General features: G+C 36.4%; 1 protein-coding gene across 4 annotated transcripts in view; it reads left to right on the top strand.

The window, feature by feature from the left end:
• The first annotated feature begins 642 nt into the window (after window positions 1–642).
• The window catches only part of LOC6039660 (alpha-catulin), a 289,120-nt gene continuing 272,473 nt past the window's right edge, over window positions 643–17,289 (top strand). For 2 of the 4 annotated variants that reach the window (XM_038254983.1, XM_038254981.1), the window contains exons 1-2: window positions 643–929; window positions 8,082–8,501. In XM_038254983.1, the coding sequence (XP_038110911.1) occupies window positions 8,199–8,501 (303 nt within the window). In that variant the 5' untranslated portion in view covers window positions 643–929; window positions 8,082–8,198. Of the gene's footprint in view, window positions 1,338–8,081; window positions 8,502–17,289 lie in introns of all 4 variants that reach the window. The other 2 variants (XM_038254982.1, XM_038254984.1) reach the window with 2 other exon arrangements.

Raw genomic sequence — 17,289 nt, 5'->3', positions numbered from 1 at the left:
ACAAAACAAAAAAATACATGAAATCACAAATCAATGTTGGTCAATTGGAAATTTCTGGCTCAATTCTTCCAAAAAATACCTTTTTTATTAGCAATATCTTCTTCTTAATACACCAAAACTCTCGAACTTCACAATTTTTTCGGAATATCAAATTTCCACTTAATTTTGCATTCTGGACCACTATGTCCCATTCCAAAAGTTGGGATCATTGGCATTCATAGGGTTACTCGGTTTGATTATTTGTTCTCAAACATACACAAATTTGTTCAAAATTGTTTTAAAATTAAAACACAAATTGTTTCAAAATTGAGTATAATCCTTTTATAAAAAATCCTCACTTTAACCCTCCGTCACCTGTCATATTCCACATGTTGCGCTCCACAACAAAACCAACACACCGTCAGCCTCGAACCACCCCCAAGTTCCACCCTCAACCGCTCACGGAACTCACCTTCCACGGCTTTGACATTCAATACCAACAAACAGCCAGCCAAAGCCTCGCCTGCCACCCACACTCACACATCCCCAAAACGTGGGTGGCTCGCCACTGTATTGGTCCTTCCAGTCCCGTGTTGAACACCAAGCTGGAGCTCCTTCGCAAGCTCCTCGACTTCTCAACGAGCTCAGTTGCATTTCGTCTTCCGTTCGCGTCGCTCGCCCTGAACTCTACCAGGCCAAACCTAAAAGCCAGAACTTCAGTCTGGTCTTCGGGATCGGTCGCGGGGGTGGCTGTACACTTCCGGGAGTGGGGCCAAAGGGCCAACACGTCAGAGGGTGGCCTCGGGGAACGCCGAGTTCCAGATTTGAGCTTTTCGAGGGGGTGATTCCGGGACGGTTTCGAAGTAGTTACGGTACGGATTTGATCCGGGGAATCGCGCGGTCGGTGCGACCTTCGGGAAGGTGTGTCCGGTGATTCCGAATTGGAACCAGTGAGTAGAAGGTTGAGATCAGGGAATTCCGTGAACCGTAAAGTCCTGTCAAGTCTGGTGCTGGTGTCTACACCAGCTGGTGTGTCAAGACCAGAAGTTTCGTGTGCGGGAAAGAGAAGGGAAGAGCGTTCCCCTTCCCTCCACTAAAAAGGAGTAACAGAGAGAGCAGAGAGAGAACCTCGCGGAAGCTCCGGAAACAAGTGTGAGCTTAATTACCCGGGATTTTCCGCGAGTTGTTGCGGCGGGCAAGGGCAAGGAAAATCTTCTTGCGCGCGTGTGTTGGTGGTGTTGGTGTCTTCTTCCAAGAAGAAAGAAGAGGAAAGGATAAATTTTCGGGTTTGGTGAATGGAAAAGCACCCACGTGTGCGTGTGTGTTGGTGTGCGTGGGAAAATCCGTGTAAACAAGAGGTGAATTTTCCCCGAATGCGAGCAAATCTTGAAGCGAAAATTTGATTTAATGCACCTGCCTTTTGTGAGGAAAATCGCGGAAAAAACCACGCGAAATTTCGTCCTTTCTCATCGTTGGAAAATCCCTTTCAAATCTTTGTGCTAGTGGGTGGGAAAATCTCCTTTTCCTTTGGAAAAGAGGGTCCCAAATTCGGTGTGTTGTGTCTACCTCAAAACGGGGAAAAGGAAAATCGCTGCTACTTGCCCGTAGTCAGTGGTATTGGTACCAACGGTGGGAAAACGGGACCAGGCTGGCAGGAGCCACAACAGCTGAATTGCTCTCTCGCTTGTGTGATTCCTTCGTCCCAAGTTGTTGTTGTTGTTGTTGTTGCGGTTGTGGGGGAGGTGTGGGAAAATGTGTGTGGTGGTGTGGTGGGAAAATCGCGAAGCAGTCCATTACTGTGGATTATGGATTGTTGGATTTCGATTAGTGAATGTTAGAGTGCTGGATTTTGGCGCTGAATCGGAATTGGAGCTTTATTTTTGGGGAGTGATACGATGGACGGAGGAAAAAGTGGGGGAGAAGAAGTTGAAGGTTCATGGTGGTGGACGTCGAAAACGTGGCTTTTATCAAGGCTTTTATTTATTTGTGGTTTAAGGGTGCTATTTTATTGTGACTCTAGATTTTCTTTTTGTATTTTTTTTTTGCGGTTCGTGCTGACAACATTTAATTAAAGCTAGAATAGCAAAAATATTGCATCTAAACCAAATCGTTGATTTTGGCTGTGACGGCCAAATCAAAATCTTTCAACAAGCTTGTTAAAGTTTATCACCCCCTCCTTTAAAAATCGGCCCGAAAAATCTGGGGGCTAAACCAATTTTTTCAAAAAGCATAAAAATTTCAACGGAAATTCATTGCCTTTCGTCTCTCGCCAAACCCAAGGGCCATAAACATTGAAAAATATTTTCTTCGGCCATACAAAAACAATAAAATAAACAGAAATGGCCAATTTGAAGCCGACAACTCAGTTAGCACAACTTTTATCAGTAATTAGCAAAGAACACTGTGACTGTCGGCCCAGAATTTTTGAATTATAAAATTTCAAAGCAACTTTTTTTTAAAGAATTATAAAAAAAAACTTTTTGCTGTAAACAGTTCAAAGAAAAGGTGATTTTGAAAAGGCTTATTGACAGTTTATGTTTAAAAATATGAATACTTAGTGCCTGATCAGTTCAAAAAAATGGCGAAATAAATTAAAAACCGTTTCAATGAAACATTGGATAACAAATTAAACAAAACATAAAGGCTGAAAAATGTATTGATTTTTTTCGTGGTCACAAAAAGGCTGGTACTAATTTTATTTCAAGTATTGGTCCCTCGACTCTAGTTGATGTCGTGGGGGAGGCAAAAAATACATATGAAAACACAACAATTTAAAAATAAAGCCTGATTTTCAACAATTTTAGCCGAAAATATCTCACAATGCTTTATGCATCATTACAGCTATGCCAAAAAAAAAGGCCAGACTCGATTATCCGAAGGCCTTGGCAAAATCTCATTTCGTATAATCGAATCTTTGGATAATCGAATCACGAAAAAAGATGTTTTTCGCTGTCTTATTTTTTATTGTTGAGCTTCAACACGACCTCTAAACTATTCTAAAGTGATTTAGAATTTTTAAATCGAAGATGGCTACCAAAATGGCAATGATGATTTATAAAAAAATGCATTTTTTATTTTAAATTGTTTACTCATCATCCTATTTTTTTGTATTAGGACCTCTTAGGTGCTGCGATCACGTTAGGGGCGATCCCTAAACCATGTGTACACTTTCGGGGGGTTGGAATCACTCTATAAATGAGAGGAAGGCACCAACTTCCTAAAGGTGGATTAAGCAACATTTTGTTTTTTGAAAATTTGAAAGAGAGGGGACAAGAATTTAAAATAAAATTTACATTGGCTTTTACATAAATATAAACCACATAAAATCTTAACAAAATATTAATTCAAATTCAGGAAATCAGCTTCGATAGCATGTAAGAATTGAAAACCTACACCCTAAAAAAGGTAGTGGCAGATGTCAATTTAATTATATCAAACATAATCTGATTTCGAAAATAATGATAGTATCAATATTTATGATCATTTATTTTAACGGGAAGCATAAACATATTCCCAAAAAAAATCTAAGCAAAAATTTTGAATTTTTCATCTTAAAATTTTCAGGTGCATATATTTAATATTAAAGAAAAGATTTTTAAACGCTTATTTTCTGATTTCAATCAAATTATACTTCATTTTTGGGTAATTCTCCGCCAACTCACACAGCAGTTGCCCCGACCCCTCTTCGATTTGAGTGAAACTTTGTCATATGGGGTAACTTTTGTCTCTGATCACGAATCCGAGGTTCGTTTTTTGATATCTCGTGACGGAGGGGCGATACGACCCCTTCCATTTTTGAACATGCGAAAAAAGAGGTGTTTTTCCATAATTTGCAGCCTGAAACGGTGATGAGATAGAAACTTGGTGTCAAAGGGACTTTTACGTAAAATTAGACGCCCGATTTGATGGCTTACTCAGAATTCCGAAAAAACTTATTTTTCATCGAAAAAAACACTAAAAAAAATTTAAAAATTCTCCCATTTTCCGTTACTCGACTGTAATTTTTTTGGAAAATTCATTTTATGGGAAATTTAATGTTCTTTTCGAATCTACGTTGACCCAGAAGGGTCATTTTTTCATTTAGAACAAAATTTTTCATTTTAAAATTTCGTGTTTTTTCTAACTTTGCAGGGTTATTTTTTAGAGTGTGATAATGTTCAACAAAGTTGTAGAGCAGACAATTACAAAAATTTTGATATGTAGACATAAGGGGTTTGCTTACAAACATCACGAGTTATCGTGATTTTACGAAAAAAAAGTTTTGAAAAAGTTGGACGTCGTTGATCATGGCCGTTCATGGTCACCCGCGACAGACACGGACGACGAAACAAAGAGAAACGCAAAGAGTAACTTTTTCAAAACTTTTTTTTCGTAAAATCGCGACAACTCGTGATGTTTATAAGCAAACCTCTTATGTCTATACATCAAAATTTTTGTAATTGTCTGTTCTACAACTTTGTGGAACATTGTTACACTCTAAAAAATAACCCTGCAAAGTTAGAAAAAACACGAAATTTTAAAATGAAAATTTTTGTTCTAAATGACCCTTCTGGGTCAATGTAGATTCGAAATTCCCATTAAATTTTTATGTTCCAAAAAATTTTACAGTCGAGTAACGGAAAATGGGAGCTTTTTAGTGTTTTTCGATGAACGTTTTTTTCGAATTCTGAGTACGCCATCAAATCGGGCGTCTAATTTTACATAAAAGTTCCTTTGACACCAAATTTCTATCTCATCACCGTTTCAGGCTGCAAATTATTGAAAAACACCTCTTTTTTCGCATGTTCAAAAATGGAAAGGGTCGTACCGCCCCTCCGTCACGAGATATCAAAAAACGGACCTCGGATTGGTGATCAGGAACAAAAGTTACCCCTTAGGACAAAGTTTCACGCAAATCGAAGAGGGGTCGGGGCAACTTTTCCCGATTTCGTGTGAGTTGGTAGAGAATTACCCATCAATATTTATGATCATTTGTTTTAACGGGAAGCATAAACATATCTCCAAAAAAAATCTAAGGAAAATTTTTAAATTTTTCATCTTAAAATTTTCAGGTGCATATATTTAATATTTAAGAAAAGATTTTTATACGCTTATTTTTCAGATTTCAATCAAATTATACTTCATTTTTTGTTTTTAGGCCACAATTTGGCAAAATACATGACGGTTTCCTCAAATTTTGCTCTAAAAAGATTTGATTAAATGTTTGATAACTACTAAGAATGTTTCAGCTGTTACTGCTATGACAGAACTGCAATCTAGTTCAAGGATTTTGAGATATTTTTTGCCATTGTTCTGTTTTAAATATTGATATTAAAAGAATTTACAAGAAATTTTAACTTCAGGAAATAACAAATGCTCTTGAAACAAAAACAGTAGATGATATAAAACTCGAATATAAAATAAAGGGCTAATGAATTTTCACAGCATTTTTTTTATTTCGCGGCATGCGAAATACAAAAAAATCTGCTTAAAATAAACGAAAAAAATATTTTAAAACATATACATTGGAAAATTATTGAGAAATTTTGCAGTGGAAACAACACATTTACCCAAAAAAAAATCTTATTTATTCGTAATTTCAGGCAAAATTATATTTATGGTTGTTTTTTTCCATGTCGATGCCAGATTGTACCTTTTCGAGGAATCCTAGCAAGATTGGTACAAGAGAGCACAAGGACATGCATTTGTTATTGATAATTTCACATTATTTTAAAACATTGCAAAATCGTTAACATTGAATGAATAAATAGAAAATTAAATATTTTTTTCAAAGATTGAGGAGGACTATTGAGAAAAAAAAGGTACACGGAATAAAAATTTGCAGACATTTTATCAACTTTTTTTTCGCTAAAACTCAATTTTACGTATTTTTTGCTTTTCGAGATTTTTTGATATGTTTTAGGAGACAAAAACGCGCAACTTTTGAGCCATAGAGAAACATGTTCAAAAAATCTGCCGCCGAGTTATGAATTTTTGAAAAAATATTGATTTTTATATTAAAAAATCGAAATTTTATGCAAAAATGACAAATTTGTTATTTTTTTGTATCTAAAATTGAATTTTTAATTGAAAAATACTTTTCAGATTTTTTGATAAAGAGCTCTGTTTTCAAGATATTGCCACGGAAAGTTTGATTTTAGCGAAATATTTGCAGTTTTTCGTTTTTTTTTTAAATAGTGACCATGAGTGACAATTAAAAAAAACGATTTTTATCCTGAGATATTCGATAAAAACTAAAAAAAAAAACTCCGTACATTTTTGTAACTTTTCATATGAAAGAAGTTTCAATCTACTATCTTGAAGAATGCTGCAAGTGTCAGAACGCGTTTGTCACTCGTACATGACGGACCTCTGTAACCAACCAAATTCTACCTTACTTCAGTACAATGCACAGAAAGGTCTACCAAATATAAAAATATTGCGTGCTCTATTTTTTTGTTTTGTTTTGTTTCTCGAAACGTCAAAAAGCGATGTGCGACTAGGTAGCACGGTGATCATAAGGTGTCATAGAAAAATCAAACTACTTAACAGTTTTCTTAAAATATCTTCTTTTAAGGGTGCACAGCAACCCAGGAAGTTGTTGTCTTCTTATTCCAATATTGTCAAACTGACGGACTCAATCCTGAAAGAATTTGATTGTAAAAATAGTCAAACTTTGTTGTAAATAACTACGAAGACAGTAATTTAGGGGATGAATAAAAAATTAAATCGATAGTTCCCGTAGAATTGAAGATACTAAAATGTCTGTAACAGAAATCTGGGTGCAAAAACTATGGTTGATGTGTACCGTTAAAGGTTTTTTTTTTGCTTTAGTCAAAAATTGGTTGAAAATGTAGTTTCGCTTTGACGGCTACATACGACCTCATCACGTAAAATAAAAAAACTTGACCTAGGAGCATCAAACCGGGAGCCCTAATAACTGTGATGTAAAACAGCCATTTCTAGCCATTTGGTGGCACTGATGACAACCGCCAACGATGGCGGAAGCTAGCTCCCTCGCTGCTCTGGAGGTCAGCAATAAAGTTACTTCTGGGACATATCTCTCGCTCTCTCGAAAGAGCGTATAATTTGCTACCGACAAAGGCACAGAAAGCGTGTCGTAAAATAAATATAACTTTTTGTATGTGTGATAGTATTTTTTTTTTTTTTTTGGGACGGCAGGCATCTTGTCTGGTTCTGGAAAGCTGCTTGTCCTAGACAATTTTTGCCAGGAATATTTACGAGGGGTAGTTTTTGTCAGGGTCACGCTGTAACGCTGTAGTAAAGCTTGTATGCAGTGGGACAGCTCCAACAAAACTTGAAGCTGGTAGGAGTTTTTTTGGGGAAAGTTTAGAAATATAGCCCATGTTTGTTTTGCTTGCAAAATATAAAGAATTGCTGGAAATCGATAAACTTGCAAAAAGTTGAGATTTGATTGCTTCGTTGATCTTGAAAAGTTAGCCGTTTTCGATTGAGGAATTCAAACAACTATTCTTCAGTGTTTGGACTATAATGACTTTACATAACAATTATCGCTGTTCAAAAAGTTTGATTTTTATTTTTTTACAAAATAGTTGCAAATCAAATAGGTTAGAAATTTGTGCGGTACCAAATTTGAAATAAACAGCCTTAACAATTTATTTTTGAGATAAATATAATACTATATATCACCAATCATTTTATAAAGTGGTAATTAAAACTTTCATATAAGTCTAAGATTTTTTTCTTTCAAATAAATTAAAAAGTTTGAACATTTCAGTGTTTTAATAACAGATATTCGATCAATGTAGATTCTACAAATATTTGTGATCGATTTTGTTCAAATATTTGTGTGATCCTTCAAGCAAATCGCCCAGAAAGTCAATGCTCATAAACTACAAGTAGTGCTTTATGGGACGCAACCTTTATTATTCCTGTGCTCTCCACCACCAGGACCGGGAACCATCAGGGACATCCGTCGAGGGGGACCTTTTTGCTCCAACTTCTTCTTCTTTTTCTTATTCAGCTCGTTACCATCGTCATCACTTCCAATCGATTTCGCCAGGTTGCTCCAATTCCGTAATTTTGCCTTACTTTCTTTCGGTCAATATTTTACGAGGCTTTTTGCTGCTTCTCGTTTCCAGGCCAAATTAGCAGTGGAGGGGAAGGTTGGTGGGCCAATCGTGAGTGAGAAGGAGGGGAAAGGAAAAAAAAAGTAGTGAAATTTCTCAGAGGAAATACAAAAAAAGGCAGCAGTATAAATGAGCAGCACGACGTGCTTCAAGTGTGACAGCATGAACGACGCTGACGAAATCATAACGCGCGGGGTCAGCGTCGGCGAGAGTCCCACCAAGAGTGACATCCGGAACGGGGGGCACCACCCGGAGGACGGGGTCAGCATCCGGCGGCGCAGCACCAGCAACAGCTCGGTCAACAGGAGAACCGCCGGCCACGGCAGCCGGGAACCGTCTGCCAACTCCAACTCCGCACCGGCCACCCACCACAACACCCACAACTCGGCCGAGCGGTCCCACGCGAAAGTTTGCGTCGGCACGAGGTGTAATGTATGTAATCGGGGAGAATTTTGTCCTTCTTTTTGCATTTTGTCCTTTATGTCGTGTGTGAAAATAAGATCAAAAAACACGAGTCTGCTGACTCTAGAGCTTTAGTGCTGCACACAAACACACACACCTCGACAGAGGAAAATGGCTGTGTCACCTAGGACACAATAGAAAAAGAGAGTAAAAAAAACACACAATAGAAAGCTTTTGAACAACACCCCCGTACACACTCTTCTCTTATGCTTGTTAAAATACACACACCCCTACGAGAAGCACAAAATTGTAGTAAAAAATGGATCGCAAAAATGTAAAAATCAAGCATTACTTCAACCTGCAGGAGATTTTCAAGAAGAACCATAAAAAAACAGTCACAATAAAACTACCCTCATTGTTACTTTGGAGCACAGGATGCTGATCAAAGCTGTTTTTCCTTGCCTGCATCCCTCGGTACAGGAAGCTTGAAGCACTTTCGCTTTTCTTTGTGTCACTTCTCAATTCGTTGCCGTTGTGCTATCTCTGCTTTCATTTCTCTGCTCTTTGCAAAAAAAATATACATCACTGCCCATAATTGAAAATTTGGCCATTATGCTAAATCAAGTATTCCGAGAAAAACGAGTTTTGGTGTTTGTCACAAAATCTCCGTCAAGGCAATTTCCCAAAAGAGTGGCATATAAGCCGTCAGGTTTTTCGCATCGGCAGCCAAGTCTAAACACTATTTCAGTGAAATTCAAGTTCCAGAAGTTGCGTTGGCACATCCTCTACCACCTGATGCTAATATCTCGTTTTTGCCGTTTTTTCAGTGCAGTGCCGTTTTGTCAGGCAGTGCAGCAGTTCCATATATGAAAGTTAAAGAAAAAAAAGTGCTTCGATTTGGCTCAAACATTGAGTGGGGGTTCTGTGGTCGAAATAATTAGACCCGTATTTTTTTGGCTATTAGAGTGACCTACTCCGAAAAATTGCAAATTTCGTCAATTTTCACAAAAAAAAAACACTTTTTTCAACCAATCATAACTTCACTGGACTCAAATGAAACGTGATAAGTTTGGATTTCAAGAAAATATAGTTTGAGGACCGAAAAATCTAGCCAAACATTTAAAAAAGTCATCAAATCAAAATCAAAAAATCAAAATCATATGAAAACTTAATATACCGTTTTGACGGTTTCTAGGCCATACAGCCTATGTCTAAAAATATTTTTGACGGATTTCTCAGAAAATTTACGTTGGCGAGATTGATTAACAGGATTCCGAGTTATGATGTTTTAAAAATAAAACGCGTCGTGCGCAAAAAATCAAATTTTTCCACTAAACCTGCGATAACTTTAAAATTACACCGATGATTTATAAATGTTTAGGTACCAAAAGTTGCATATTTTAATTATGGGAGCGGTCGTGGCTGAATGGTTACGATGTTCGCTTTATAAGCGAATGGTTCTGGGTTCGATACCCATCTGCTCCCAACGAGAAAGTTCTGGACTCATTGAATTTGGAATTAATGAAAAAATTTCAAGCTCACGGCGGGGTCGATCCCCTGTCCTTAGGATTGGCAAGCAAAATGCTTTCCACTTAACCGTGGAGCATTGGTAGCTTGAGGTGGAATTAGACTGGTATAGTTGAATCCAAGAATCGGACAAAGAGTCAAATTGAATGCAAGTTGAACATTAGAACTCAAACAAGATTGCATGCAAGATTGCAAGCGCAGTTGAAATTGAATCTAAAAAATACCTCGCTATAAAAAAAAGCTTGGGCGACAAATAGAATTCATCCAATAAGAAATGAGAAGAATTGAAAGCATTCACATTAGAAATGAGAACACACGAAGAATTCGAACAACAATGCCAAAGGTCGTTACCACTCGCCTAGGGTGGCTCCTCAGACCATTCACCTTCCCAAAAACCGTCCAACTCCAAGCGAAACTCACTTGAGGATACCGTGGAGATTTTCCCTACTCTTAAAAAAGTGGAGCATCAACACTTCCCGTCTTCCATTCCTTTCCTTGTCCCTGGTGCGCGGTGGAGATGGGAGCGGCCGGCAATGGACGGCTGCCATTGTGGTGAGAATCTGGTTCAGGTGGAATTGGTTCTATTCTCAATTATCGATTCCTAGGCAACTTGGGCTTAGACAATCATCACATCACATGGCGAAAATCCAGTCTGCAATCCGCTAAAATCACCGTCTCCTAGCGAAGCGAAGCGAAAAGTTGCATATTTTAATTATGAAAATCCGTTAAACATATTTTCAGGCATAGGCTCTTTGATCCAGACACCGTCAAAACGGCATATTAAGTTTTCATATGACTTTTTCAAATAATTGGCTAGATTTTTCCTTTCCTTGCCAAACTTATCACTTTTCATTTGCTACCAGACAGCTAAAATCGTTATGTTATGTTATGTTATGTTATGTTATGTTATGTTATGTTATGTTATGTTATGTTATGATTGTTTTATAAAAAGTGGATTTTGTGAACATTGACGAAAATTGCCATTTTCTTGGACCACCTTAACACGGTGTACGTCACCCCTAAAGGCCAACAAAAAATAAAAAAAATATGGGTCTAATTATTTCGGCTAAAGAACCCCCACTAAATTTTTGAGCCAAATCAATGTACGTTTTTTTCTATATTTTTCAAATGAAACTGCTGTATATTCAGTTGATTTTTATCTAGCCATTTCAAACCCATTTTTTGAAAATTTAAAACTATGCATAAGAGCAGTTCTCTAGGATTTCGGTCATTCGATTTTTTTGTAATTTTTAATCCGACTGAAACTTTTTTGGTGCCTTCGGTATGCCCAAAGAAGCCATTTTGCATCATTAGTTTGTCCATATAATTTTCCATACAAATTTCGCAGCTGTCCATATAAAAACTAACTTAATCCACCTATGTGGTTGGAGCCTTCCTCACTCATTAACAACAATGGCTGATTTGATGGGGTTGTACACAAATTTCATCTATTTTTTTGATCCGGAAAAAAAAGTACATAAATATCACTTAAGTGACCATATCTCGAGACAGGATTGCCAGATCTTCAATGTTTTGGACTCGTTGGAAAGGTCTTTCAACTACCTAACCAACAATGGGTCGGATGATGGATCCGGACATAGTTTACATACATTTAAGTGAGATCCGGCTTCAAAAAAGTACATAAATATCACTTAAATGGCCATATCTCGAGACAGGGTTGCCAGATCTTCAATGTTTTGGACTTGTTGGAAAGGTCTTTTGATAACCTATCCAAAGATAGGTCGGATAGTGGATCCGGACATAGTTTACATGCATTTAAGTGAGATCCGGCTTCCAAAAAGTACATAAATATCACTTAAATGGCCATATCTCGAGACAGGGTTGCCAGATCTTCAATGTTTTGGACTCGTTGGAAAGGTCTTTTGATAACCTATCCAACGATGGGTCGGATGGTGGATCCAGACATAGTTTACATACATTTAAGTGAGATCCGGCTTCCAAAAAGTACATAAATATCACTTAAAAGGCCATATCTCAAGACAGGGTTGCCAGATCTTCAATGTTTTGGACTCGTTGGAAAGGTCTTTTGATAACCTATCCAACGATGGGTCGGATGGTGGATCTGGACATAGTTTACATACATTTAAGTGAGATCCGGCTACAAAAAAGTACATAAATATCACTTAAATGGCCATATCTCGAGACAGGGTTGCCAGATCTTCAATGTTTTGGACTTTTTGGAAAGGTCTTTTGATAACCTATCCAACGATGGGTCGGATGGTGGATCCGGACATAGTTTACATACATTTAAGTGAGATCCGGATATATGTGAAAACACATGTTTATACATAACTTTTGAACTACTTATCGAAACTTCAATCTGTATAAAACTCGATCTATGGGACCCTAAACCAAGTCGAATGCAACAGGTTCGGGTCAAATCGGTTCAGCCAGTGCTGAGAAACATGAGCTAGTTTGTTGGTCACATACATACATACACACACACATACACACACACATACACACACACATACACACACACATACACACAGACATTTGTTCAGTTTTTGATTCTGAGTCGATATGTATACATGAAGGTGGGTCTAGGACGTTTTTATACAAAGTTCATTTTTAGAGCAGGATTATAGCCTTACCTCAGTGAGGAAGGCAAAATGATGGATGAAAATTGAAAAATCTGTATCTTTTTAAGGAATTTTTTGATCGATTTGGTGTCTTCGGCAAAGTTGTAGGTATGGATACGGACTACACTGGAAAAAAATGATACACGGTAAAAAAAAAGGTGATTTTTTATTTAACTTTTTATCACTAAAACTTGATTTGCAAAAAAGACACTATTTTTAATTTTTTTCATTTTTTGATATGTTTTAGAGGACATAAAATGCCAACTTTTCAGAAATTTCTAGGTTGTGCAAAAAAATCATTGACCGAGTTATGAATTTTTTAATCAATACTTATTTTTTGAAAAAATTGAAATATTGGTCGTAAAATTTTTTCAACTACATTTTTCGATGTAAAATCAAATTTGCAATCAAAAAGTACTTCAGTAAAATTTTGATAAAGTGCACCGTTTTCAAGTTAAATCAATATTTAGGTGACTTTTTTGAAAATAGTCGCAGTTTTTCATTTTTTTAAGTTAGTGCACATGTTTGCACACTTTTGAAAAAAATATTTTTGAAAAGCTGAGAAAATTCTCTATATTTTGCTTCTTCAGTTGCTGAGATATTGCAATGCAAAGGAAAACATTATTTTCAAAATTTTCAAATCAAGACTAAAATTTCAAAAGGGACAAACATTCAATATTATATTAGTGGTTGTAAAAGAAGAAACAAGTTTTGGCAAGTTCCTGAAATATTTCAGCAAAAACTTGTTTCTTCTTTTACAAACACCAGATCATTTTGAACATTTTTGAGCCCTTCTAGACAATTGAAGAGCTTGTCAAAATGAACATTTTTATTCTTGAAAAATGAATGTTGGTCAATTCTATCAAAAGTTATGGGCAAAAAACGATTAAAAAATGCTCATTTTCAAATTGAGATTAAATAAGTTAAACAAAAAAGACCCCCGAGATATTTTCAGCGAATGTACTCTAAAATGTGTACTTTCAGCTGCTTCTAAGAGCGAGGTCAAACTCTACCACCTTTTCGAGTTATTCAGAGTCTTTTTCGTCTTATTTTGGCTATAACTTTCGTTTTAAAGGTGCGATTTTTGCTCTCTTGAAAGATACATATGTGTTTTGATAAGCTCTACAAATGTCTAGAAGACACCAACTCGCTACAACACAAGCCTGAGTTTGATAAATTCAAAAAACTTATTTTTTCATAAACACTTCAACCTAAATTACAAAAATGGCTCTAGAAACTTCCCGTTTGAAGATAGAGCTTTGTGCTCTTGAGCAAAGTTGCTCAGAATGGTGTTCTCTACAACTTTTCTCAAGACATCAAAGCGCTATCTCGTCATCCCGCCAAAATAAAAATTCGCACCACCCTAATGTCCACCATACCAAAAGATGCTCCTATTGACCCTGATCATTTGTCCCGAAGACACCAAAGCTCTAAATGTTAACGTGTGGCCGCTATCAATTTTGTCACGCTAGATTTCGGTTACGGACCACTGTGGATTGGAGTGAGAGGGAGAGCAATGAGAGAGTATTCAGTAGCGAATGGTGTGGAAGTGACAAACGGTAGGAAACAGTCAGAGCAGTTTTCCGCCACGTTCGATTTGTGATCGCGATTGAATCAGTCTGTTTGGAGCAATCAGGACCTTGGTTCTAAGTTCAATCTTTGTGAAGATAGAGTGGTTTTAAAAATAAAAATGTTGAAACAATAGTGGTTTTGGCATTTTTTTAATTTTATTTTGGCCATTGCTATATAACAGACTTAATTTTTCAAAGTCGTGATTTTTTTTATACAAAAGTAACGGCTACACAGCAAAAAAAAGTATCAAGAAATGGCAGCGATTTTTGGAGGAAGAATACGTGTTTTGGGAATTCTGAGTTCAAATTGTGGCATCAAATTGTGCGCCACATTTTACACAATAGTCTCTTCGAAACCAATTGTTTTTATGGTATCAAGCTACAAATCTTCCAAAAATGTGTCTTAGTAAAAATCCAGAAAAATGAAAGGGATTGTTCCACACCACCGTCACGAGATATCATAGGGTGATAGGGTTCGAAATTTCCCCTTAGTTTCCCCCAAAGTTTCATGGAAATCGAAGTTGTTTTAAGACAACATAGCACAACGGCAACGGAATTGTGCAGCGCGTGTACAGCTTCTAAGGATTCACACACCCACACACACACCCTGTCTCTCTTACATGCGACTTTTTCTTCCTTTATCTGCATGAATTCTATCGCATGCTGATGCCGCTGCTGATTAATCAAAGTGTCTCTGACAGAAATATCTGCGGTGGGTAATCAGAATGGGGTTGGCTTGACAGATTGAACATTTATCAATCAATGCTGCTGGATCGTTGGGGGAGGGGGGGGAGGGGAAGAGTAGTTGACATTGTTATTGGCACGCGCCTGTATGGGTAGTTGGCGAGTAATAGATTAATTAGTTGCTAATAGTTGAGGGGGAGCTTGGCTGATTGCGATTGGGTATTAGGGAAATTGCTTGTTTGATTGGTTTGTGGGTAGTGGTGATTGAGGCGGAGAAGTAATTTTTGTAACAGTGATTCTAAGTATACTGGATTTTTTTTCGTCTAAGTGCAAGAACAACTTTGATTTATTCAATTTTTCAATTCTTTAATTATTCAATTCTTCAATTCTTCAATTCTTCAATTCTTCAATTCTTCAATTCTTCAATTCTTCAATTCTTCAATTCTTCAATTCTTCAATTCTTCAATTCTTCAATTCTTCAATTCTTCAATTCTTCAATTCTTCAATTCTTCAATTCTTCAATTCTTCAATTCTTCAATTCTTCAATTCTTCAATTCTTCAATTCTTCAATTCTTCAATTCTTCAATTCTTCAATTCTTCAATTCTTCAATTCTTCAATTCTTCAATTCTTCAATTCTTCAATTCTTCAATTTTCAATTCTTCAATTCTTCAATTCTTCAATTCTTCAATTCTTCAATTCTTCAATTCTTCAATTCTTCAATTCTTCAATTCTTCAATTCTTCAATTCTTCAATTCTTCAATTCTTCAATTCTTCAATTCTTCAATTCTTCAATTCTTCAATTCTTCAATTCTTCAATTCTTCAATTCTTCAATTCTTCAATTCTTCAATTCTTCAATTCTTCAATTCTTCAATTCTTCAATTCTTCAATTCTTCAATTCTTCAATTCTTCAATTCTTCAATTCTTCAATTCTTCAATTCTTCAATTCTTCAATTCTTCAATTCTTCAATTCTTCAATTCTTCAATTCTTCAATTCTTCAATTCTTCAATTCTTCAATTCTTCAATTCTTCAATTCTTCAATTCTTCAATTCTTCAATTCTTCAATTCTTCAATTCTTCAATTCTTCAATTCTTCAATTCTTCAATTCTTCAATTCTTCAATTCTTCAATTCTTCAATTCTTCAATTCTTCAATTCTTCAATTCTTCAATTCTTCAATTCTTCAATTCTTCAATTCTTCAATTCTTCAATTCTTCAATTCTTCAATTCTTCAATTCTTCAACTCTTCAATTTTTATCTTCAGAACGAAAACATTTTACAACGTATAAAAAATCCATTATTTACCCAACAAAAATTTCCATTCAATTGCTCCAAGCTTCCAATTCCACATAATTTTCATCCGCTTTAGGCATTTCAAAATCACTGTTTGATTACTGTGAATGTGAACAAAATCACACAAACACATCCCCACAAGAGAGATTTTCCCGCTCCGGGAGGCATATTTTTGCGAAAGCTTTTCACGCGCACATAAACAAATCGTTACACTTCAAAGCCGTTTCCCGGCGAAAAATCCTGTTGACAAATTTTGGGTGCTCCGAACGCCGTCGTCACACATTTTGGACGCACCACTGTTTTCTGACGAATCAGCGCGTATATGTTTTTAGACTGTTATTTCACAAAAGACAGATTTTTAGCTTCGGTTATTTTTCCTTAAGGGTGGGAAAACGCACACACACACACCCACCCACAAACAAGTAGTGCTGGTTGCTATCGTCATCATTTTTTTACTCGAAATTTTGTTCTTTTTTTGAAGTGCTCGGATGTTATTGTTGTCTGTCGTGTGTGTGTGTGTGTGTGTTCACAAGTTGGTGGGTGTGTCACGTTTCATGTTGCGTTCCTCAGTAAACGCACACACACACACACACACAAAATTTTACACAAGCACACATTCAGTAAGTTTTTCTTGCGTTCTCTTTTCATCCATCAGTTGAACCTTAATCGTGTTTGCTTTTAACGACGTCGACGGTGAACTTTGTTTGTTTGTTGTTGTTGGTATTTTGGGCTTGAGCAGAAGCAGCAGCTTTGGTTATGTTTGTTCCCGGAAGCATAAGCACACCTACACACACACACATACGTTCACGAATAACGACGCCGACGACAAAAAAAATTGAGGAAGGAAAAAGTAAACATTTCGCATCCAAGGGCAAACACGTAATGAGATTGTTATTGGCAAATTGACAAATTGATTTTTGAAGTCTTGAATATTTTGTCATGAAGGAGATTTGATTATTTGTTTTTACTGTTTGATTATTACTTTAAATTGCATAATTTGTAACATTGATTTTTTAAAGATGAATAATTAGAACATTAAACTTTTGATTTCTTAAATTACAAAAAAAAACCTTTAATTTCAAAGTTTGACAGTGATCAACTACGAAGGCAACACAAAAAAGCTTGACAAAATTGAGTGCGCA

The sequence above is a fragment of the Culex quinquefasciatus genome, chromosome 2 (assembly GCF_015732765.1).
Source record: "Culex quinquefasciatus strain JHB chromosome 2, VPISU_Cqui_1.0_pri_paternal, whole genome shotgun sequence".
Taxonomy (NCBI): domain Eukaryota; kingdom Metazoa; phylum Arthropoda; class Insecta; order Diptera; family Culicidae; genus Culex; species Culex quinquefasciatus.
This window is presented reverse-complemented; position numbering and strand designations above follow the sequence as displayed.